Source organism: Erinaceus europaeus, chromosome 15 (genome assembly GCF_950295315.1).
Source record: "Erinaceus europaeus chromosome 15, mEriEur2.1, whole genome shotgun sequence".
Classification (NCBI taxonomy): domain Eukaryota; kingdom Metazoa; phylum Chordata; class Mammalia; order Eulipotyphla; family Erinaceidae; genus Erinaceus; species Erinaceus europaeus.
In genome coordinates this window covers 12,899,631-12,923,260 of record NC_080176.1, presented here as the reverse complement: position 1 = coordinate 12,923,260, position 23,630 = coordinate 12,899,631, and the positions used below count along the sequence as shown (strand labels likewise).

Here is a 23,630-nt window from a genome sequence, read left to right as displayed (position 1 = left end):
GACAGAGAGGGGGAGAGAAAGACAGACACCTGCAGACCTGCTTCACCACTTGTGAAGCGGCTCTCCTGCAGGTGGGGAGCTGGGGGCTTAAACCGGGATCCTTAGGCTTGTCCTTGCGCTTTGCACCACGTGCGCTTATCCCGCTGCGCTACCGCCCAACTCCCTATTGCATAGGTTTTACCTTAATGGAAATCTTAAGAAATACCCTGTATATTTTGTGAAATAAAGGCGCATACACTTAAACTTGTAAGCACAAGAAAACATACACTAGCCCTTTAATAATATGGATATGTGCATTTAAGAGGCCAGCATTCTGTCCATTTTGGTACACCTGCCCAGGCTTGGCAGATGTTGCAACCTGTATTCTCAGGCATAAATGAGTGTAATCCCACAGCTCAACTACTCAAAGACCCTTTCCACCTTCACCGTGAAGCAGAAGTCCTTCAGAAATGGAGCCGCTGGTGCAGGACTGAAAGTGGCATTTGGGCGCATAGGAGACAAAAGTAGCTGCCACTTTAATTTTGATGACACGGGGCCTCAGTCAAGTTCCAGGTGCTGAAAAGTAGCTTTTCCTGGGTTGCTGCCCAATGCCAGAAAGCCACCATGGAATTCAGGCTGCCAGGTTCTCTCCACCTCTTGAGGTTTATTTACTCCATGGTCTTCAGGGGCTGCTCTTTCACAGGCAGAACTGGAACCAGCTTCTCTCCATTTCCATATCACTACGGCAAGGTAGCGGAAATTACATAACCATGTTCTCCATCACGTTCCCACTGGCTGCACCAAACAGATTCAAGTCTTTCTCTCCATTAAGAATCAGCTCTCATTTTAAGTCTGTTGAACTGTTCACAAGAGTCAAGTCTTCTTAAAGATCACTTATCAGCCCAAATTCTTAGATCCTGGTCAAAAGAAATAATCTCATGTCAAGAATCAGTGACCTCTACAGATACCTGTAAAAGACAGCACAGATAAGCTTTGAAAGCATCAAAGGTGGCTTCTCAATTGTTGTCATAAAAGCTTAAATGGTTTAAGAAGTTGCCAGTCTATAGGAAGGACTTGGGTCTAAACTCTCCTAAATTATAAAAGTCCTACAGAGAGGCTCGATTATGTAACCACAGCCACCCAACTGCACCAAAGAAGTCACTTCTCAGAATTCTGAACTCAAAAAAAGCAGTTTTTTGGGTTTTTTTTTTTTTTTTTTTTTTTAAGATTTCTGTTTAAATGCCAGGTGTAAATCTGGAAGCTCACCACTTGCTCAGCTCACAAACAGCTCTGCGGCGCTGTCTTCATCAGTCTGCACGGTTCCTCACATCCCGCTGGGCTTCTGTTAGTTTCTGGATTAGATAGCGCTTGTCACGACTTTCCTAAAGAGACAGAAAAAGGAAACATATGGAATATATTGAGAAACAAATATTTCCACCTAATAAATTGCTGGTCAGACAGTAATCAGGATCAAAACCATTAGGCTACTAGAATGGGCTCAAAAAGTGTCCAATAATCTTCCTAAAATGTAGATTTCTACTGTACTCCTTCCAGCGGCTCCTCATCACACTCAGAATTAAATGCAAGCTTCTTCCCAGAGTTCATCAGCGGCGCCACTCACAGGCCCACACTGCTGTTCCAACTTCATCTCACCTCTCCAGTCACACCTCTCTCCTCCTGGCCTCCAGGAAGGCCCCTCCTTTTCCTCTTACCCCTAACACCTCTCTTAATCACTCCCTTCTCATCATTCAAGTCTTGGCTGCAATGTCACCTCCTGAAAGCGATCTCTGGAGCCACTAATTACAGGCAGACCTAGCTTTACTGCACCTTGCAGGTATCACACTTTTTACAAACTGAAGGTTGTAAAAAATGAGCAAGTCTTATCTGCTCCACTTTCCCCAAAGCATGTGATGATGGTTAGCACTTCTGGTGATAGAATAATTTTTAATAATGGTATATACGGTGGTCCGGGAGGTGGCACAGTGATAAAACTTTGGACTTTCAAGCATGAGGTCCCGAGTTCGATCCCCAGCAGCACATGTGCCAGAGTGATGTCTGGTTCTTTCTCTCTCCTCCTATCTTTCTCATAAATAAATAAAAATCTTTTTTAAAAAATAATGGTATGCACGTATTTTAGATATCATGCTATAGCGTACTTAATAGATGGTAGTACAGACTGAACAAAACTTTAATATGCACATCATTATTATTGTTGTCGTTATTTTACTACCACCAGGGTTATCACCTGGGGCTCAGTGCTGGCTCTATGAATCCACCGCTCCTGGTGGATATACATATACATATACATATACATATACATATACATATACATATACATATACATATACATATACATATACATATACATATACATATACATATACATACACATATATTTTTTGATACGACAGAGAGAAATTGGGGGGAGATAGAGAGAGAGAGAAAGACAGACACCTGCATCCCTGCTCCACTCGTAAAGTGTTCTCTCTCTGCAATAGGGGGTGGGGGTTTGAACCTGGGTCTTTGCATATGGTAATGTATGTACTCAATCCGGTAAGCCACTAATGCACTTTATAAAGCTTGGGACTGGCTTTATTGCAGTGATCTGGGACTGAACCCACAATATCAAGAGGTGAGCCTCTACCCTGTTTATGTTATCTTCATAGCAGTAATTGTAAGCAGTACTAGGCTTTTAAAATATTTTTTTAATTATCTTTATTTATTTGTTGAGTAGAGACAGCCAGAAATCAAGAGGAATGGGGAGACAGAGATGGACAGAGACACCTGCAGATCTGCTTCATCGTTTGCAAAGCTTTCCCCCTGCAGGTAGGGACTGAGGGCTTGAACCTGGGTCCTTGCACATTATAACATGAGTAGCACTTGGCTTTTTTCTCTTCTTCCTTTCTTCTTTCCTTCCTTCCTTCCTTCCTTCCTTCCTTCCTTCCTTCCTTTCTTTCTTTCTTTCTTTTTTCTTTGCCAGGGTTATCGCTGGGACTTGGTGCCTGCACTATGAATCCACTGCTCCTGGAGGCCATTTTTTCTATTTTTGTTGCCATTGTTATTGTTGTTATTGCTGCTGTTGTTATTGGATAGGACAAAGAGAAATCAAGAGAGGAGGGATAGGCAGAGGGAGGAGAGAAAGATAGATACCTGCAGACCTGCTTCACCACTTGCGAAGCGACCCCCCTGTAGGTGGGGAGCAGGGGTTCAAACCAGGATCTTTCCACCCATCCTTATGCTTCATTCCATGTGCGCTTAACCCACTGTGCTACTGCCCCGTCTCCAGCATTTTTCTTTAATAACCACTACATCCCAGCACTGCAGTGAGGTGTGGGACAGGCACTCTGATATACAGTGGGTGCTGCATAGTAGGGGTTGGGGTGCTAGCCCCAACATAGTAGAAAATCTGAATGTAACTTCTGACTCACTCAAAACTTAACTACAGGCATTGCTTGGCATCCTGGGGAGATTGGTTTCAGGGCCTCCCACCACCTGCCATACCTAAATCCTCAAATACCAAGTCCTTTTAGTATCCATGGCGGATTGAATCCATGAACACAGATCTGCAGATAGGAAAATCCACATATAAAATGGATCACACAGTTCAAACCCATGTTCCTGAAGGTTCAACTGTACAGGGGAAGGAATGAATGAGTCAGAGAATGAATGACACAGCAGGAAGCCCAGTCTGAAAGGACTTGGTGGGGGGGGAGCATGCAGAAATCTTTCCTTCTCTGTGGGAAAAGTGCCACATTGGGCGTCCTGAAGATGTCGCAGCCAAGACCCTCTGGAGCAGTGCTTCCTTACCAGAGATAGCTGCTCTCGGAGCTGGTCCACCACCCGCTTGTGCGCTCCAGCCAGCGCGATGAAGTAGAACATAATGAGGCTACAACACAAGGCAGAGAGGTCACTAGTGAGTCTGTGCCATTTAGAGGCCACTAGAAAAACAAACCGATGTGACTGGGCTGGAGAAAAAAGGAAGGATAGGAGGAAGGGAGGAAAGGAGAAAAGGAAGAAAGGGAGGGGAAAAAATCCTTATATCCCCCAAGAGCAGAGGACATCAGAAACAAATTTTTTATTTGTGTCTTGCTTTAAAAAAAGGGGGGAGACAGGTGTGGCATGCACACATGGTTAAGCACACCCATTACAGTGCGCAAAGACAGGGATTCAAAGCCCCTTGATCCCCATCTGCGGGAGAAGGCTTCACGAGTGGCAAAGCAAGGCTGCAGGTGTCTCTGTCTCTTTCTGTCTATCTTCCCCTCCCCTCTCAATTTCTCTCTCTCTCTTTTTAAAGATTTTATTTATTTATTCATGAGAAATTATAGGAGAGAGAGAGAGAGAAAGAACCAGACATCACTCTGGTATATATGCTGCTGGGGACTGAACTTGGGACCTAATGCTTAAGAGTCCAAAGCCTTATTCACTGTGCCACCTTCTGGACCACTCCCTCTCAATTTCTCTGTTTCTATCCAATAATAAATAAATAAAATTAATGAAAATTAAAATCTTTAAAAAATTGGGGTGGGGGAGATAGTAAAGAGATTCTCATTCCCACATCTCAGATTCTATGCCCTATACTACCATAAGCCAAGCTGAGCAATGCTCTAGTCCTCCCTCCCTCTCTCTGATGCTCTTCCTTTCATTCTCTCTGTCTCTTTCATAATATATATATATGTATATATATGTATATATATGTATATATGTATATATGTATATATATATGTATATATATGTATATATATGTATATATATGTATATATATGTATATATGTATATATGTATATATGTATATATGTATATATGTATATATATATATATATATATATATATATATATGAAGGCGGGGGTTAGGTAGTATAATGGCTATGCTAAGAGACTCTTATTTCTGAGGCTCCAAAGTCCCAGGTTCAATCCCCTGCACCACCATAAGCCAGAGCTGACCAGTGCTCTGGTGGGTTTTTTTTTAAATATATATATATATATGCATATATATATATTCCCCAATGCCACATAAAAATGAATAAAAATAAAGAATTAACAGGATGATAATGACAATTTTACTTGTTAAAAACATCAAATAATGAGACAGACAGAGAAAGAGAGAATGAAAACCAAAGCGTCACTGGCATTTTCTAATGCCCATTTTAGAGATGGGAAACTAAGGCTCAGGTTCGGTAACTGATCGAGTGCAGCAGGTCACACACACACACACACACACACACACACACACACACACACACACACACACACACACCCATTCCCAGTGCAGTGTAGCTCCCAGGAACAGTATGCTGTCACTCACCAGATGATCATGAAGAAGGGCACTGCAAAGGCTTCCGATGTGATGCCGTGGACCAGGGACTGCAGTGAGCTGGGGAAGGTGCCCACTGTCTTGGGAATCACCTCCCAGGTGGTGTTAAAGTTGGTGAATGGCCCACAGGCTTTTGAGGACGGGATGCTGTCAGGACACAGAGAGGCGGAGGGGGTGTCATGCCAAGGTGTGAAGCCCTGGCAGATCCCAACTCTACACCTCTACACACCCAGAAGGGCCATGAACAAGAACTCCCCAGGGACCACCTGAGCTCATGGGTCTTCTGGAATCTTTTGATCAAAAGTGCTTACTCAATTGTTTCAGCAAGTGTCTAAAACTAACATCCAACTTACAGGACATTTAGGATAGAAAAGCAAGCTATACCATACCATGAGGAAATCATCAGTCATATCCTGAGCTGGGGGAGTCTAGTCCCCAAGATTTTTTGTTTTGTTTTGTCTTTTTTTTTTTTTTTTTCCAGAGTGTTGCTCAGTTCTAGCTTATGGAAGAGGGGTGGGAATTGAGTCTGGGACTTTGAAGCCTTGGGCATGAAAGTCTTTTTGTGTAACCATTGTGTTATCTCCTTGCCCTGCCCCAAGCTCTTAAGGGTAAGAGAGAGAGGCCTAGCCCCCAGCCTCAAATACTATGGGAGCACTGCAAATTCAATTGCAAAATCAAAAGTCACTCCAGTATCCAGAGAACATTCCTAAACAGAGGTGGGCCTGGCAGGGCAGTTTACTGAGCTCTCCCATGAGATAAGCCAATAAAAAGAATACAGGGAGAAGCTGGACTCAGCAGCAGAGCACTGGCATGTGTGAGGCCTCGGCTCTCATGCCTGGAGTCACATAAGCACACGAAAGACAAAATAAGCCAGAATCCCATGGATAGTGATGTGGTAATTTGTGCTCACTCTCTGTCTCACTACAAATAAGATAGCAATGGGCCCTTTAAAATAAAAGAGAGGAGGTGTCAAAAAGCAAGGAAGCCTTCCAAGCAGTCATATTTACCGTGCCATGCTGATTGTCAGAGGTATTATTGCCAAGCACAGCCCAATCAACAACACCAACAGGAAGAAGAAATTAGAATTGGATGCTCTGAACTGCCTTGGGGAAGGCCTACAGGTATGAAGAAGACTCATCTAAGGAGAGAGAAAGAAGGGAAAATTTAAGAGTACAGATCCCATGAGGTTATATGAAAACATCAGAACATTCTTCAAAAGCCAAAACATCCAAGTATAAAGTTAGGTTTAATCCAAGGTCCTACTTATTAGGTTAAGAGGAATAAGCCCGGGAGTCGGGCGGTAGCACAGCGGGTTAAGTGCAGGTGGCACAAAGCGCAAGGACCGGGGGAAGGGTCCCGGTTCGAGCCCCCGGCTCCCCACCTGCAGGGGAGTCGCTTCACAGGCAGTAAAGCAGGTCTGCAGGTGTCTGTCTCTCTCTCCTTCTCTCTGTCTTCCCCTCCTCTCTCCATTTCTCTCTGTCCTATCCAATAACATCAACAACATCAACAACAACAATAATAACCACAACAATAAAAGAAGAGCAACAAAAGGGAATAAATAAATAAATTAATTAATTAAAAAAAAAGAGGAATAAGCCTGTGTTTAAATTCCAGAAGTCTTATAAGCAGTGTGACTTTGGACGTTAATCAACCTTTCTGAAGTACAGCCTAATTTATAACTAGTGGTTCCTATTCCAAAGGGCAGAGGTAAGCCTGGCATGATAATCTATGTAAAGTGTTCAGCACAGTGGAGGGGGACAGTGCTATTATCATTTACTATTTTTATTGTTAGTGCTATTATTATTTCCATTTCTGAGTCACTGGGGTTTAGCCTAACAGACAATTAATAAACACTAGACTTGTTAACAGAGGGTACCTTTATCTGATACAAAGGCTGGGTGGTGGCACATCTGGTAAAGTACAGATGTTACAGTGCACAAGGACCCCAGTTCAAGCTCCCAGTCCCCACCTCAGGGGGTAGCTTCACGAGCGATGAAGCAGTGCTACAAGTTTCTCTCTTTCTCCCTTTCCATTAATCCTTCCCTCTCAATTTCTATCTTTATCCAAAATAAATAGAAAACTTGATGTTTAAATGAATAAAAAATTGAAAGTCTGGTGTTATTGTATACATATCTAAGTTAGTTATGTAAATATTCAATAGTATGCATATACTGCCTCTAAAATAAAGAAAAAGGGAATCCAGTAAAAAGCAAATGTTAGTCACTTGGAGGGCTACTCTACCCATTAAGTACTTAGCTCAGACACAGTGCCTGAGGTCTACAAACTGCTTAAAAACTTATACAATAGAGTCCAGGAACTAAATGCACTGGCTTCAAAAACTGATGACATTTAAATAAATAAACATTTCACTCTCCACCACCAAAATATACTGTCATCAACTGACAGGCTGAATGCAACTCAGCTCTTAGCCACCTTTAACTGTATTAAAAATATTTAAACTGTAAGCCATTACCCACCCCCAATAAAATGGTTTAAAAAAATTAAAGTCACAGGAACAAGAAAATTGTCGCTATGACTCCGAATTATGATGTGGAAATCCACTTAAAAGTCCTTTTTTCCAGGCAGGGGTAGATAGCATAATAGTTATGCAAACAGACTGTCATGCCTGAGGCTTCAAAGTCCCAGGTTCAATCCCCTGCACCACCATAAACCAGAGCTGATCAGTGCTCTGGTAAAATAAAATAAAATAAATAAATAAATAAATGAAAAAGTCCTTTTTTCACAGATTAAATATGTCTATCAAATAAGCAATTTGGTTTGTGCAGTTGGTAGGGGTAGACTCCCTTCAAACATGAATATGACTGCAGGGGAGTTGCTTCACAAGTGGTGAAGCAGATGTGCAGGTGTCTATCTTTCTCTCCCCCTCTCTGTCTTCCCCTCCTCTCTCCATTTCTCTCTGTCCTATCCAACAATGACATCCATAACACAACAATAATTACAACAATAAAAAAAGGGCAGCAAAAGGGAATAAATAAGTAAATAAAAATTTTTTAAAAAACATGAATATGGAATGCTTTCAAGATCAAAGACAGTTAAAGGGACCAGCTCCCCACCATCTCTCCTTACCTCTTTCACATAAAAGATGATAATGAATTTCAAGGTAGCAATTGCAGGGAGGAGAGGTGAGAAGAAGGCTCCAATCCAGCAAATAGTCTGTCCATAAACGATGCCCAGGACATTATCAGGGATGGCAAACTCCTGCTGCCCCCAGCACTGAATCAGCTTCCAAGAGGAACAGTAGGTCACTAACAGCCTACAAACAAAGGGGACAACTTCTTACCTGAATTATCAGTGTCTTCAAGGTCACACAACCACATCTACAAGACCAGGGTTGTTTCCACATGCATTTCTCAAGGAAATTGATCAATCATGGGTCTAGTAGGCACAGGGGGTTAGGTGCTGGTGCACCTGGTTGAGTGCACACATCACTATGTGTAAGGACCTGGGTTTAAGTCCTCAATTCCCACCTGTAAGGGGAACACTTCAGAAGCAGTGAAGCAAGTCTGAAGGTATTTTCCTTTCTTTTTCCCTCTCTACCTCCTCTCAATTTCTTTTAGTCCTATCAAATAAAATAGAAAGGAGAAAAAAAAAGGCTGCTGGGAGCACTGGATTCATCAAGCCTCAGAGATAGCCCTGGTGATGATGATGATGGTAATGATAATAATAATATAAAAGATAGAAGGCACAAAACATAATAAGCACTGTTATCTTTCAGGTCAAGTCTCAGAGCCAAATAAAGTTAGACAAGGCTCTTTTTTCTCATCTGGAATGTGTGTGTATAGTGGGGAGGAGGGGTCATAACATCACTTACAGGTTGTGGTGACAAAAACAACACCTTTAGCCTTTCTAATATGACTTGTCACTCAGCCTCCCAAAATGTACCTCCTCACAAAAAATGGCCACCTCACATGCATTTCCCAGAATTCTAGAAGTTTCCTATATAAGAACCGGAGTACCTGTGGCCCGAGAGAAACAATTAACTGTTTACTCTAGCCATGTCAGAACAACACTGAGAAATTATAAGCCATGGACACAGTTGGGATATAGACAGTCCTTCAAATGAATGAGGAAATGCCTTATATCCTGGCATGGATACACTGTTTACATAGAAGGTGGGGCAGGTGGAACAAGCTATGAGGTTACCCTATGATCTCATTTATGGGGGAGGCAAAAATTATTTCTAACAAGAATATATATCTTATTGTATATGTACTTATGTGAAGGAGGACATTTATTTTGAAGGATTCCTGGACCTACGCCCCCCCCCTCCAAAGTGTGCACAATGGCTACTTCTGAGGACTTGGGTGGGATTAGAAAATGAGAAGAGAGCGATCTCACCATTCTACAGATACCTGTATATTATTTATTTTTTTTAGGTAGAGGCAGAGAGGGAGGGAGGGATAAAGGGAGGAAGGGAGGGGGAGGGAGAAAGGGAGAGGGAGACAGAGAGAGACTGAGATTGCAGCACTGAAATTTAAACAATTTCTTTATGTTCTTTTTTAAAAATGATTCATTAGTGAGTGAGCAAGCAAGCAAGAGTGAGAGAAAGAACCAGAGCATCACTCTGCTCTGTGTAGCACATGTGGTGCTGGGGATCAAACGCAGGGTCTCATGCTTGTAAGTCTTGCTCTCTATCACTGAGCTACCTTCAGGACTGCTAAAATGTTGATGTTGAATTACTGATTTTAACACTTTTATTAGTGATGTCATAGCGGTTTATAATATTTTAAGATTCCACACTGCACCCACCACCAAAATTCTGTACACCCCACCCACCCAACAATAACTACCCTATATGTCTGTGATTATTTGTATAGTCTCACTGGACCTCTTGAATACCTGGGCCTGGGTAAAACAGTCTATGTGAGGGGCCAGGTGGTGACACACTCAGTAGAGCGCACACGCTACTATACACAAAGAACTGGGTTCAAGTCCTGGTCCCCTGGAGGGGGGAACTTCACAAGTGGTGAAATAGTAATGAAGGTATCTATCTTTTTCTCTCCCTCTTGATCTCTCCCTGCCCTCTCAATTTCTCCCTGTTCTATCAAATAAAAGAAAAACAAAAGTGGAAAAAATAACCAGTGGGCGATTCGTCATGCAGGCACTGAGCCCCTAGTGATAATCCTGGTGGCAAAAGTGTGTGTGTGTGTGTGTGTGTGTGTGTGTGTGTGTGTGATGGGAGGCAAACATATGGGTAAAAGGTAAATTAAATGAGCAGAGTTTCACTTAAGGCTCTAAGAGATTCTAAGAATAAGAATAAAACAGACAGCACAGTGACTCTAACCATGACGCTGATGATTAGTGTTTTGGTAGGGTCTGTGACCTGGAATGTTTTCAGCACTTTTGTCTGCATGACTTCATTGAATCTTCACAACCAACAATTCTATGAACTGGACACTGTGACTGTCCCCACTTCACAGAGGAGCAAGTAGGCTCAGACTCAACATGACTAGCAAGTGACAATGCCAGAGCTTGAACCCAGCTAAGTGTCCACTACCACCGGAAGGGTCTCCACTGGCAGGGCCCACAGTTGTGCTAACAGCAGGAAGTCACCTCCGTGAAAACCCATGAAAAACAGCAACATTTCTGCCCTCTGTAATGTCTTTCAACAGGGGCATCTATGCAGGAGTTGTCTGAAAAGTCACCAATGAATGTCAGTGCTTTCCAGGGACTGTGGAATCTTCCAGTACTTTGCAGAGAGCAGCTGTGATAGGAGCCTCCAGTGGGAATTGGAGTGAGGGTGACAGGGAGAGACTAAAGGGGAGCCCTAACACTTACTTTCTTGGGAAATCCACAAAAAGTGTCACAGCCAAGATGATGATGAAATCAAAGATCATCAGCTTGTACATTTCCTGCCCAACTTGGGTCTCCCAGCACTGAAATCAGAGCAAGAAAAAGTGAGTCCCACCTCAGGGCAGAGAAAGACTGGTTCTCCAGCTCCTCCCAACACCCTTTCAGTTCCTGCAGCCTCTGAACAGATCATCCATTAGATTCTGTAAGATTCAGCACAGACTCCAGTCCTTAAAGTACCCACTGTCCCAGGCCTGTATGTGGCAAGAAAGCTGGTCAACTAGGAATCCATCTCAGGGCTTTCCTCCAAAATGATCCACTCAGGGGGATACTCTTATTCCCACAGCCTCACCGGGTAGAGTTTCTGGTTGTAGCCACAGAGTTCACAGGAGTAGTTATCACAGGAGGTGATCTTGGAACCCAGGGTGAAGACCAGCACACAGATGGTGGCCAGTCGCATGAAGACACACCTACAGGGGGCAAGAGAGAGCATGGACGAGGAGATTCTTTAGATCTGCAGCTGAGAACAGAGATGCTGTCTTTCTTAAAAGCAAACCTGGAAGTGGGGCAATAGTTCACCAGGTTAAGCGCAGGTGGTGCAAAGCACAAGGACCGGCATAAGGATCCCAGTTCGAACCCCGGCTCCCCACCTGCAGTGGAGTCTCTTCACAAGTGGTGAAGCAGGTCTGCAGTTGTCTTTCTCTCCCCCTCTCTGTCTTCCCCTCCTCTCTCCATTTCTCTCTGTCCTATCAAACAACATCAATAACAACAATAATAACTACAACAATAAAACACAGCAACAAAAGGGAATAAATAAATAGATAAATAAATTTTTTTTAAAAAGCAAACCCTACCACCAGGTTCCAGATGCTACTATGATGCCAACCAGTTTTCCCTGGGCAGACGACCCCACCAATATGTTCTGGAGCCCCACTTCCCCAGAACCCTGCCCCACTAGGGAAAGAGAGAGACAGGCTGGGAGTATGGCTTGATCTGCCAACACCCATCTTCAGCGGGGAAACAATTACAGAAGCCAGACCTTCCACCTTCTGCACCCCATAATGACCCTGGGTCTATACTCCCAGAGGGATAAAGAATAGGAAACCTATCGGGAGTCGGGCGGTAGCGCAGTGGGTTAAGCACATGTGGCACAAAGCACAAGGTCCCGCGTAAGAATCCCGGTTCCAGCTCCCGGCTCCCCACCTGTAGGGGAGTCGCTTCACAGGCGGTGAAGCAGGTCTGTAGGTGTCTATCTTTCTCTCCCCCTCGGTCTTCCCCTCCTCTCTCCATTTCTCTCTGTCCTCTCCAACAACGACAACAACAATAATAACAACAATAATAACTACAACAATGAAAAACAAGGGCAACAAAAGGGAAAAGAAAAAGAGAGAGAGGAAGAAAGGAAGGAAGGAGGGAGGGAGGAGAGGAAGGAAGGAGGGAGGGAGGGAAGGAAGGAAGGAAGGAAGGAAGGAAGGAAGGAAGGAAGGAAGGAAGGGAGAAAACGAAAGCTATCAGGGGAGGGGATGGGATACGGAGTTCTAGTGTTGGGAATTGTGTGGAGTTGTACCCCTCTTATCCTATGGTTTTGTCAGTGTTTCCTTTTTATAAATAAAAATAAAACAAAAAGAAAACCCTACCTCCCCAGAGCCCTACCCCACCAGGAAAAGACAGAAACAGGCTGGGGGGTATGGACCATATTCAGCAGAGAGCAACTACACAAGCCAGACCTTCAATCTTCTGCACCCCATAAAGACCTGTGGTCCGTAGTCCCAGAAGGATAAAGAATAGGGAAGCTTCCAATGGAGGGGACGAGATACAGAACTCTGGTGTTGGGAATTGTATAGAATTGTACTCCTCTTACCCCACAATCTTGTCAATCATTATTAGATAACTAATATAATAAATAATAGCAAACCCACAGAGTCAGAGGGAGTTACCATAATGATTATACAAAGAGCTGAACAGTGCACTGGTGAAAGAAAAAAAAAAAAAACCCACAAACCTACAAATGAGGACAGAGTTTCTGGATGGAATGGCAAGAAAGTTTTGGAAAAACTTTCCAAAGTGGTGATGGTGTAACACAGGGAATGTACTTAACACCAATGAGTTAAGGCAGCTTCTCTGTTTGTAGACTTCAGGGGTCCAGAAAAACAAAACACATCATGAAAAAACAGTAAACTCAACCCAGACAAGGGCACATTCTACAGGACAAATGTCCCATTCTCTCCTACAAGCCAATGACATAACACAAGGGGAGGGAGGCTCTGAGAAGAGTCAAAGTGGCTTAAGAGACAGAGCCACCAGAGGCAGCATGTGATCTTTGTGTGGACCCTGACCCACACAAACCAGTGCAATTTACTCTTATTAGATGTGATGATGGTTAGGCTTTTTAAAAAGCCAACCAGGGAGTTGAGCGGTAGCGCAGCGGGTTAAGTGCACGTAGTGCAAAGCACAAGGACCGCCGTAAGGATCCCAGTTCGAGCCCCTGGCTCCCCACCTGTAGGGGAGTCGCTTCATAGGCGGTGAAGCAAGTCTGCAGGTGTCTATCTTTATCACCCCCTCTGTGTCTTCCCCTCCTCTCTCCGTTTCTCTCCGTCCTACCTAACAACATCAATAGCAACAATAGTAACTACAACAATAAAACAACAAGGGCAACAAAAGGGAATAAATAAATATATATTTTTAAAAAGTCAACCAGAAATACACTGAAAAGTTAGATAAAACAGCATTTTAACTTAATGTAATTAAAAAATATGAGAGAAACCAGAGCATTGCTCAGCTCTGGTTTATGGTGGTGCAGGAGATTGAACCTGGAACCTTGAGCCTCAGGCCTGAGAGTCATTTGCATAATCATTCTGCTGTCTCCCTTGCCCTAACATAATTTTTTTAATGTCCCTAAAGCAATCCAACAAAAAGGGTGGAGTAAATGAAACAAGATTAGCAAAATGTTGGGAATGCTTGAAACAAAGTGAAGGGCACTAAATCTGTTTGAAAATAACCAAAACATGGGTGGGGGTAGATAGTATAACGGCTATGCAAAGACATTCTCATGCTGTGGTCTGGGAGGTGGTGCAGTGGCTAAGGAACTAGACTCTCAAGCATGAGGCCCTGAGTTCAATCCCCGGGAGCACATGTACCAGAGTGATTTCTGGCTCTTTCTCTCTCTCCTATCTTTCTCATTAATAAATAAAATAAAATAAAATAAGTGATTCTCATGCCTGAGGCCCTAAAGTCCCAGGTTTAATCCCACCCCCACCTGAACCACCATAAACCAGATCTGAGCAGTGCTCTGGTTAAAAAAAGAAGAAGAAGAAGAAAAGAAAATATCCAAAACATATGATTTTTAATTTTTACTTTTTCAGCACATGCAGTGCTGGGAATCAAACTCAGAACCTAATGCTTCTAAGTCCTGTACTCTATTGTTGCACCACCACCTTGGCTTAGAAAAAAAAAAAGACGCAAATGTAATTTTAGGCATTTCAGAAGCAGAAAGAGAACTCTCCAGTTTCACACCTGGCTCTCTTCAACTCAACTGTGCTAAGGCTGTGGATTCTGCTTTTTTTTTTTTTTCCCCTCCAGGGTTATTGCTGGGCTCGGTGCCTGCACCATGAATCCACCGCTCCTGGAGGCCATTTTTTCCCCCTTTTGTTGCCCTTGTTGTTGTAGCCTCGTTGCGGTTATTATTATTACCATTGTTGATGTTCATTGTTGGATAGGACAGAGAGAAATGGAGAGAGGAGGGGAAGACAGAGAGAGAGGGGGAGAGAAAGATAGACATCTGCAGACCTGCTTCACCGCCCGTGAAGCGACTCCCCTACAGGTGGGGAGCCGGGGCTCGAACCGGGATCCTTACCCGGTCCCTGCGCTTTGCGCCACGTGCGCTTAACCCACTGCGCCACCGCCCGAACCCCTCTGCTTTTTTTTTTTTTTAAGATTTTATTTATTGATTGATGCGAAAGATAGGAGGAGAGAGAGAAGGAACCAGACATCACTCTGGCACATGTGCTGCTGGGGCTTGAACCCAGGGCCTCACACTTGAGAGTCAAGCACTTTATCCACTGCGCCACCTCCCGGACCTCGGATTCTGCTTTTTAACAGTGTCCTTTTCTGGGGGAAAAAAATGAACAGTATTTAAAAGAAGAGCTATTTCAACAAATACTAAGAGGTCAACTTTAGCACGTGGCGCGAAGCACAGGGACTGGCGTGGGGATCCTGGTTCAAGCCCCCGGCTCCCCACCTGCAGGGGGGGTCGCTTCACAGGTGGTAAAGCGGGTCTGCAGGTGTCTGTCTTTCTCTCCTCCTCTCTGTCTTCCCCTCCTCTCTCCATTTCTCTCTGTCCTGTCCAGCAACAAACGACATCAACCATGGCAATGATAGCCACAACAAGGACAACAAAAGGGGGAAAAGATGGTCTCCAGGAGGAGTGAATTCATGGTGCAGACACTGAGGCCCAGCAATGACCCTGGAGGCAAAAAAAAAAAAAAAAAAAAGCCAACTTTAACGGAGTCCATGTTGAGAGGAGAGAAAAATCACTATAGCAGAATGGGCTTTAGGATCTTCCAGCTAATACGAACAACGCTTCTCCCAAGAGAAGTGTGGGAGAGCTCGGGTACAGTCATGGGGAGGGGAGTGACTCTGGAGCCGGCCACCCAGAGGCAGAGAAGGGTGAAAGTTCTGATATTTTCCTCACAAATCCTAGAGTCACTCAGGAGAGTAAACCCCAGATATCAAAAGCAGCACTCACCCATAAACTACCTTCCCTTCCTCCAACCAGACCTCATCCACTCACATAACCAACTATCATTCTCTTTCCACCTGTCATTTCTAACATCTTCAGAGCCACACCTCTTATGAAGATTCCTATGTTACTCCCTCAGCTGTCCATGGACCAGCACATGAATCCAAAACACAATTCTGATGCATCGATTCTCAAGTCAAAGAGATTTCATTCATGCATAAAGCTTGATTCACTCATTCATTCTTATGGTGGAGGAGGGTTCTTGGCTCAGTCGCAATCAATTAGCAATGTCTGCCTCAGGCAAGAAATCATATGATTGGTGTGGCTGGCTTGGGCATGTGCAGACATTACCTAAGGATCGTCAGCCGGATCTCAAAGCCTGGGGAATAATCCTCATAGTGAATGATCTTGGCAAAGATCATCGGGGTGATAAAATTGGCCAGGGTGATCACAATAGAAGGCAGGTACAATATCAAGAGGTTCTCTCCAAAGACCATCTTGTCAATTTCCTATGAAGAGAACACAATCAATCAGGAGACAATAAGAGAAACTGTAGAGGGGGCCAGGGAGTGAACAGGGGGGCCTGACGACCCTGTGTCCCATGCTGGAAGACGACGACAAATCTTGGTGGAGGCTGTGGTATGTGACACCTGTCATGGGGAGATAGGAAACTGTATACCTGTGACTAGAGTCTGGTAGATAAATCATTTCCTAATAAAGTGATCTGAGAGAAAGATGGAGAACACGCATCATACAGGAACTGATCTTAAAGGAACTCACCCACATCTGATCAGTAGGCAAACAAACATATTTGTCATTCAGTGTGACCCCCAAACACAAGTTATCTTCTTCCTTGAGTGTTCAGAGGAACCATGAGCTAGTACTATTGTGGGAGAAAAATGAGCTCTGTTGGATTTAAGTGATGTGGAAAAATCCATGCACTTTGTACTGTTGGAGGATTTAATGTATTTTCCAAGCTGTAGCACTAATTGACTTGAAATAGCCATTCTCTCCTCTTTCACAGTAATAGACCATCTGGCCATATACTGATCACCAGAGACAACATTATAATTCCTGGCCTCCATTACAAAAACATCTACCTGATTGAACTCTAGCCAAAGAAATGTGTGTGGAAGTTTTAAGTGCAACCCCGAGAAGAGAAGGAGTGTACCCTCCTCATCTCCATTCACATAAATTAGAAAGAAATTGTGAGGTGCCATCTCCTGCCATTCAGAAGAGGGCACACCCAAAGGAGGGCAGAATTAGAACACCTTGGATTTATTTTTTGTAATCTTTCATTTATTTATTTTTGTTTGACATTTCTTTTTTTCTTTTTTTATATTTATTATTTTCCCTTTTGTTACCCTTGTCGTTATTGTTGCTGTAGTTATTATCGTTGTTATTGATGTCGTCGTTGTTGGATAGGATAGAGAGAAATGGAGAGAGGAGGGGAAGACAGACAGGGGGAGAGAAAGATAGACACCTGTAGACCTGCTTCACCGCTTGTAAAGCCACCCCCCCCCTGCATATAGGGAGCCGGAGGCTCGAATATTTTATTTATTCATTGGACAGAGACAGATAAATCAACAGGGAAGGTGGGAGATAAAGAGGGATACAGAAAGAGAGACACCTGCAGCACTGCTTCACCACTTGTGAAGCTTTCCCCCTGCAGGTAGGGACCAGGTGCTTGAATATGGGTCCTTATGTATTGCAACAGATGCCACAACCTGGCTCCTACCTTAGATTTTTAAATTGTTTTATGTGAACTAAGGCCCCAGAAAGTAAAGAGAGGAGCTAGGTATTAAGGTCAAGCACTCTAGCCTGGATTGAATATTGTGAATTCCAAGAGGAACAGTTGTCTCAAGCACTCTGTTTTGGATGTTCTTCTAATTTCTATTAAAAGAGGGAATTGTTGGGAGTCAGCGGTTAAGCGCATGTGGTGCGAAGCTCAAAGACCAGCCTAAGGATCCTGGTTCGAGCCCCCGGCTCCCCACCTGCAGGGGAGTTGCTTCTCAAGTGGTGAAGCAGGTCTGCAGGTGTTTATCTTTCTCTTTCTCTCTATGTCTTCCCCTCCTCTCTCCATTTCTCTCTGTCCTACCTAACAATGATGATATCAATAACAACAACTACTACAACAACAGTAAAAAAACAACAACAAGGTCAATAAAAGGGAAAATAAATAATATAAACAAATTTTTAAAAATAGGTAAATAAAAGAGGGAATTGGGGAGCTCGGCACACCAGGTTAAGCACTCAAAGTACAAAGGGCAAGGAATAGCACAAGGATCCCAGGTTGAGCCCTCTGCTCCCCACATGCAGGGAGTCACTTTACAAGTGGTGATGCAGGTCTGCAAGTGTCTGTCTTTCTCTCCCTTTCTCTATCTTCCTCTCCCCTTTCACTTTCTGTCCTATCCTATTAAGAGGGGGAAAAAAAGGCCTCCAGAAACAGTGGATTCATAATGCCAGCACTGAGCCCTAGTGATAACACTGGAGGCAAAAAAATAAAAAAAGAGAAAAGGGCATTGGTCACCTCTGTTTCAAAGCTCTCTCATATCAGTAAAATTACATGCCCAAAAGTAAAAGAGAAAATGTCGTATGCGTTACATTGGTTTGTTCTAGCCCTCCCCAAACCAAGAGAATTGGATCAGTCCAATTAATTTCGTGGGCCTGCTTGGCCCCGCCCCAAGGAACCCTGAGGGAGGGTTCCTGAGTTCATGAGTCCGAGAGTTCCTCAGTTCCAGAGTAAGGGAGAGGGTTCCTGAGTTCGAGAGTGCCAGAGTTAGCCAGAGTTCCTGAGTTCCTGAGTTAGACAGAGTTCCTGAGTTCCGGAGTTCGAGAGTGCGAGGGTGCGAGAGTTTCTGAGTTCGAGAGTAAGGGAGAGGGTTCCTGAGTTCGAGAGAAAAAGAAAGAGTGCTTGCACCGCCGCAAAGAGACAGCAGAGTTCTGTTTGGTGATTAGTTTGTCTTAGTTTGTGAATCGTTGTTTCTGAATAAAGAAATACAGCTTCCCTGCCCAGCCGTTGTCTCCGCGTCTCTGTTCACCACCGTGAAGCTAGCCCGGCCAGCCAGAGCCTTCCCGAATTTTAACAACAAATGGCGCCCACGTGGACCTGACCTGCGCATCTCTCAGATAAGTAAAGACAATTTGGCTACCTATGCACTATGGCCTTCTCTTCTGCTTGTGAAGAGATCTCCAAAGGCCTCTGCTCTTTCTTCACGAGACTGTTTTGCTGTTTCTGGAACATTTATGTCTGGACCACTCTGTGGTTTCCACTCGCTCGGGCGAACTCAGAACAGCCAGCGGGAATAGCCAGCAGGCGGGAGGCGAGGCGCAGAGCTGCTGTTTCCACCTGGTGGAACAGCCAGCCAGCCGGCTGCGCCCAGACAACCCCGCGCACTGCGTCTGCAGCCCCGCAGCCCCGCAGCCCGCAGGAGGCCTACGCCACCATGCAAGAGCCCGATGCCAGCACGCTAGAGCCCGATGCCAACATGCTGGAGCCCGATGCCAACATGCTGGAGCCCGATGCCAACATGCTGGAGCCTGAGGCCAACATGCTGGAGCCCGATGCCAACATGCTGGAGCCTGAGGCCAGCCCACAGGAGCCGGCTCTCCACCGCGTGGTGCAGGGCACTGGACGCTTGATCCCTCCACGCTGCTCGGCCACTGCAAACAGGGCAGCAGACATGGCAGGGCCATGGGGCAGGGCCGCGGCGTTCTATCATGGCCGCCACCCCCGGGCACCTAGGCTCACGCCTTCTACAAAGATGGCCTGCCTGCCCTCTTTCTATGAATTCTGGAACCATCCCGGGCCTCCCGGACCCCCGGGCTCCCTGCCAAAACTGGGCACACGAGATCTCCAGCCGCCGGTCCGGTCTGAAGACAGACAAGCTGGAGTACGCAGAGACTTGTGCAGAGATCGCAACCTGCAATTCCTAGAAGTGGAGCTGCGCGGGAAGCCACCTCCGGATGGTGAACCCCCCCCCAACAACTAAGACAATATAGATTTAAATTCGTGTTTAAAATGACATGTCTTCGTAACAAAGGTTTCTCTCCTCGTGTATTAATGACTATGTTTATGTGTATGTTTAAAGTTTGGTAAACAGTAGCTTTAAGGCTAAATTCTTACTAGTCAAAGATAAATGAAAAAGGTTTTCAACGTAATTCTCATAAAGATAAAAATTAACTTACATTTAAAGTCTGAGGTAAAAATTAGTTAACAATCAATATATTTCAACTAAGTTGGTCTAAACAAAAGGTTAAATAGACTTGTTGATATGTAAAACACTACCTTCTCTATTAGAAATGGTAGATCGCACAATGGCTATGCTAATTATTCTCATGCCTGAGGTTTCCTCTCCGGCCCACACCTAGGGTGTGTCTCCATCTTGAATGGGTGTAACAAAAGGTTAAAAGACGTTGTTGATATGTAAAAGTCTCAAATTCCTTCTCTATTAGAAATGTTAGATCGTGCAGTAGATATGCTAATAACAAGTTTTGCTTCATAGTAAGTAAGTTGCAGCCAGCTGCCTTTGGGACCCTAGGCCGTTCCCCGCCCCCATGCAAATGCCCGTCGAGGCAAGTAGCCCCCCAGAGGCAAGAAATGTTTTTTTTTCAGATATGGCCCCCTCAGGCCTTCCCTTGGCAACATGCTGGTTTTTGTTATATATGTTTCTGTTCACCCCACACCCTTGATACTATAATCATTTAGTTAAAAAGAAAAGGGGGAATTGTCGTATGCGTTACATTGGTTTGTTCTAGCCCTCCCCAAACCAAGAGAATTGGATCAGTCCAATTAATTTCGCGGGCCTGCTTGGCCCCGCCCCAAGGAACCCTGAGGGAGGGTTCCTGAGTTCATGAGTCCGAGAGTTCCTCAGTTCCAGAGTAAGGGAGAGGGTTCCTGAGTTCGAGAGTGCCAGAGTTAGCCAGAGTTCCTGAGTTCCTGAGTTAGACAGAGTTCCTGAGTTTCTGAGTTCGAGAGTAAGGGAGAGGGTTCCTGAGTTCGAGAGAAAAAGAAAGAGTGCTTGCGCCGCCGCAAAGAGACAGCAGAGTTCTGTTTGGTGATTAGTTTGTCTTAGTTTGTGAATCGTTGTTTCTGAATAAAGAAATACAGCTTCCCTGCCCAGCCGTTGTCTCCGCGTCTCTGTTCACCACCGTGAAGCTAGCCGGCCCGGCCAGAGCCTTCCCGGAAATTTTAACAACAAGAAAAGATCCTCATACCTGCTTCAAAAGACTAATGTGGGAGTCGGGCTGTAGTGCAGCGGGTTAAGCATGGGTGGCGCAAAGCGCAAGGAACGATGTAACAATCCTGGTTCGAGCCCTGGCTCCCCACCTGCAGAGGAGTCGCTTCACAAGCCGTGAAGCAGGCCTGCAGGTGTCTTTCTCTCCCCCTCTCTGTCTTCCCCCTCCTCTCTCCATTTCTCTCTGTCCTCTCCAACAACAACAACAATCATAACTACAACAATAAAACAAGGGCAACAAAACAGAATAAATAAATATTAAAAAAGAAGAAGGAGAAGAAGATTGTAATGTATGCCCAATCAGAGTAAGGTTAAATACATTTCCAGAGAATACTTACTTTCTTCATGTGTTCTTGGGAGAATATAGTGGCTCTGTAGATTGCATAAAAGCACGCAGCTAGAACAGCCAACACAATACAGTTCAAAAACAATCTCAAAGAGTAGATCCTTATCGTCTCCTCTGAGGTTCTTTCTGCTATTTTCTGCCGTATTCTTTCTTCCTCCAGGTCTGCCTGAAAGAAAACAAAAAACAAAAACTCACCCATGAGCACTGGAGTAAAGCCTGTCTGTCATTCATTCATCACCTGTTTATTCTCCATCCAAACCTTTCTGTAAGGGGCAGGTAGTGGCACACACCCAGTTGGGTGTACACATTACCATGCACAAGAACCCAGGTCCAAATCCCCTGTCCCCACCTGCAGAAAGCTTCATAAGTAGCGAGCACTGTTGCAGGTGACTCTCATTCTCTCTCCCTCTGTCTCTTGCCCTCTCTCCGCCTATTTCTATGTATCTATCAGAAAGGGGGGGGGGGTCACCAGTAACTGAAGTAATTACACAGACACCAACCTTCAACCCTAGTGAGGGAAAAAAATCCCACTAAAGAAAGAAACAGGTTGAGGTTATGGTCAACATGCCAAGGCCCATGTCCAGCAGAAAAGCAACTATAAAAGGCAGACCTTCTACTTTCTGCACCTCATAAAGAATTTTGGTCAGGGCTAGGTGGTGGCACACTTGGGTAAGCTCTCACATTAGAGTGCTCAAGGACCCAGGTTCAAGCCCCTGGTCCCCACCTGCAGGGGGAAAGCTTCACAAGTGGTGAAGCAGGGCTGTAGATGTCTGTCTCTCTCCTGTACCTCCCCTTCCTTCTCAATTTATCTTTCTCAATCCAGAAATAAATAAATAAATAAATAAATAAATAAATAAATAAATAAATAAATAAATTTGGTCCATACTCCCAGAGGGGTAAATGTTAGTGGAAGATGACCAGAAGGCTCTGGGCTCCAATTCTGTCAGGACCTGAAGAGAGAATTAAAAAAAAGGAAAGGACCTTAGAAGTTGTAGGTATGACTTAGGAAAAGAAGGCAGAATCACAGGGAAAAAAATGGGATGGGCAAATATATATAAATATATATAAATAATCAATCCATTATCTGTGATCTTGGGAGAACTAATGTAGTTTCCAGTGGAGGGAATGGGGACACAGAACTCTGGTGGTGGGAACAGTGGAATTATATTTTTATTATCTTATAATTTTGTAAATCAATATTAAATCCTTAATAAAAAAAGAAAAAAAATTCCTTAGTCCTATCATCTTCCCCAAGACATTTTCCCAGACTAAGACCAATTAGTTTTCATGTTTACTAAAGGTCTAAGTCAAGGTAAAGCCTTCTATTTCAGACTGCAATTAACGGGGATCAGGTATTGGTACACCAAGTTCAGCACACATATCAAGAACCCACAGAGCCCTGGCTCCCTACCTCCGCAGGCTGCTTCATAAGCAGCAAAGCAGGTCTGTAGGTGACTCTTTTTTTTCTCTCCCTCTCTGACTCCTCCACTCCTCTCACTTTCTGTCAGATCAAATAAAAATAGAAAGAAAAAAGGGGGGCATCTGGGAGGGGTGGGTTTGTAGTGCCATCACCAAGCCCTAGCAATAACCCTTGTGAGAAAAAAAAATGCCATTAGCGTCGCAATATGTGGAAACAGGGACTGGAGAGATAGTTCACCAGGTAGGACACATGCCTTGCCATACGCGTGGCCCAGGTTCAATCCTTAGTGCCACCTTGCAGGTGGCTACAGCATTAGAGGAAAGCTCCAGTGCTAAGATCCCCACTCCCCTCTCTCTCTGAATGAAAAAAACCAAGTTGCCCTGGAGTACTGAAATTGCATGTGAACTATCACCTAATTGTGACACTACTTCTATGTAGTTATATGCATAAATTCTTTTTTACATTTTTTTATTATCTTTATTTTACTTATTGGATAGAAACAGCCAGAAATCGAGAGGGAAGCTTGCAAGCTTCATGATAGGTCGGTCGGGAGTTACTATGGTGCCCCTCATCCCAGTGATTCTAATCAGGTCCACTGTGAGCAGTGGCACTGTGTAGGCATTAAGCCCTGGTGGCAATAAATAAATTAAATAAATGTGATCTTTTTCCATCTTGATTAAAGTTTGTATATATTTATTCCCTATTCTTGTGTGAGGTGGATCAATATGCTACTTGTATCTCCTCCCCTGATCAATTTGTAAAGAGTCTTCTACATTTTCTTTTTTTTC

General features: G+C 44.2%; 1 protein-coding gene across 3 annotated transcripts in view; it reads right to left on the bottom strand.

The window, feature by feature from the left end:
- Window positions 1-244: 244 nt before the first annotated feature.
- The window catches only part of TMC7 (transmembrane channel like 7), a 58,803-nt gene continuing 35,417 nt past the window's right edge, over window positions 245-23,630 (bottom strand). For 2 of the 3 annotated variants that reach the window (XM_060172860.1, XM_060172859.1), the window contains 10 exons: window positions 21,415-21,588; window positions 16,191-16,348; window positions 11,454-11,571; window positions 11,090-11,187; window positions 8,378-8,564; window positions 6,298-6,428; window positions 5,282-5,437; window positions 3,787-3,865; window positions 1,246-1,361; window positions 245-896 (listed from right to left, as the gene is read on the bottom strand). In XM_060172860.1, the coding sequence (XP_060028843.1) occupies window positions 1,287-1,361; window positions 3,787-3,865; window positions 5,282-5,437; window positions 6,298-6,428; window positions 8,378-8,564; window positions 11,090-11,187; window positions 11,454-11,571; window positions 16,191-16,348; window positions 21,415-21,588 (1,176 nt within the window). In that variant the 3' untranslated portion in view covers window positions 245-896; window positions 1,246-1,286. Of the gene's footprint in view, window positions 897-1,245; window positions 1,362-3,786; window positions 3,866-5,281; window positions 5,438-6,297; window positions 6,429-8,377; window positions 8,565-11,089; window positions 11,188-11,453; window positions 11,572-16,190; window positions 16,349-21,414; window positions 21,589-23,630 lie in introns of those variants that run through there. The other variant, XR_009544970.1, reaches the window with a different exon arrangement.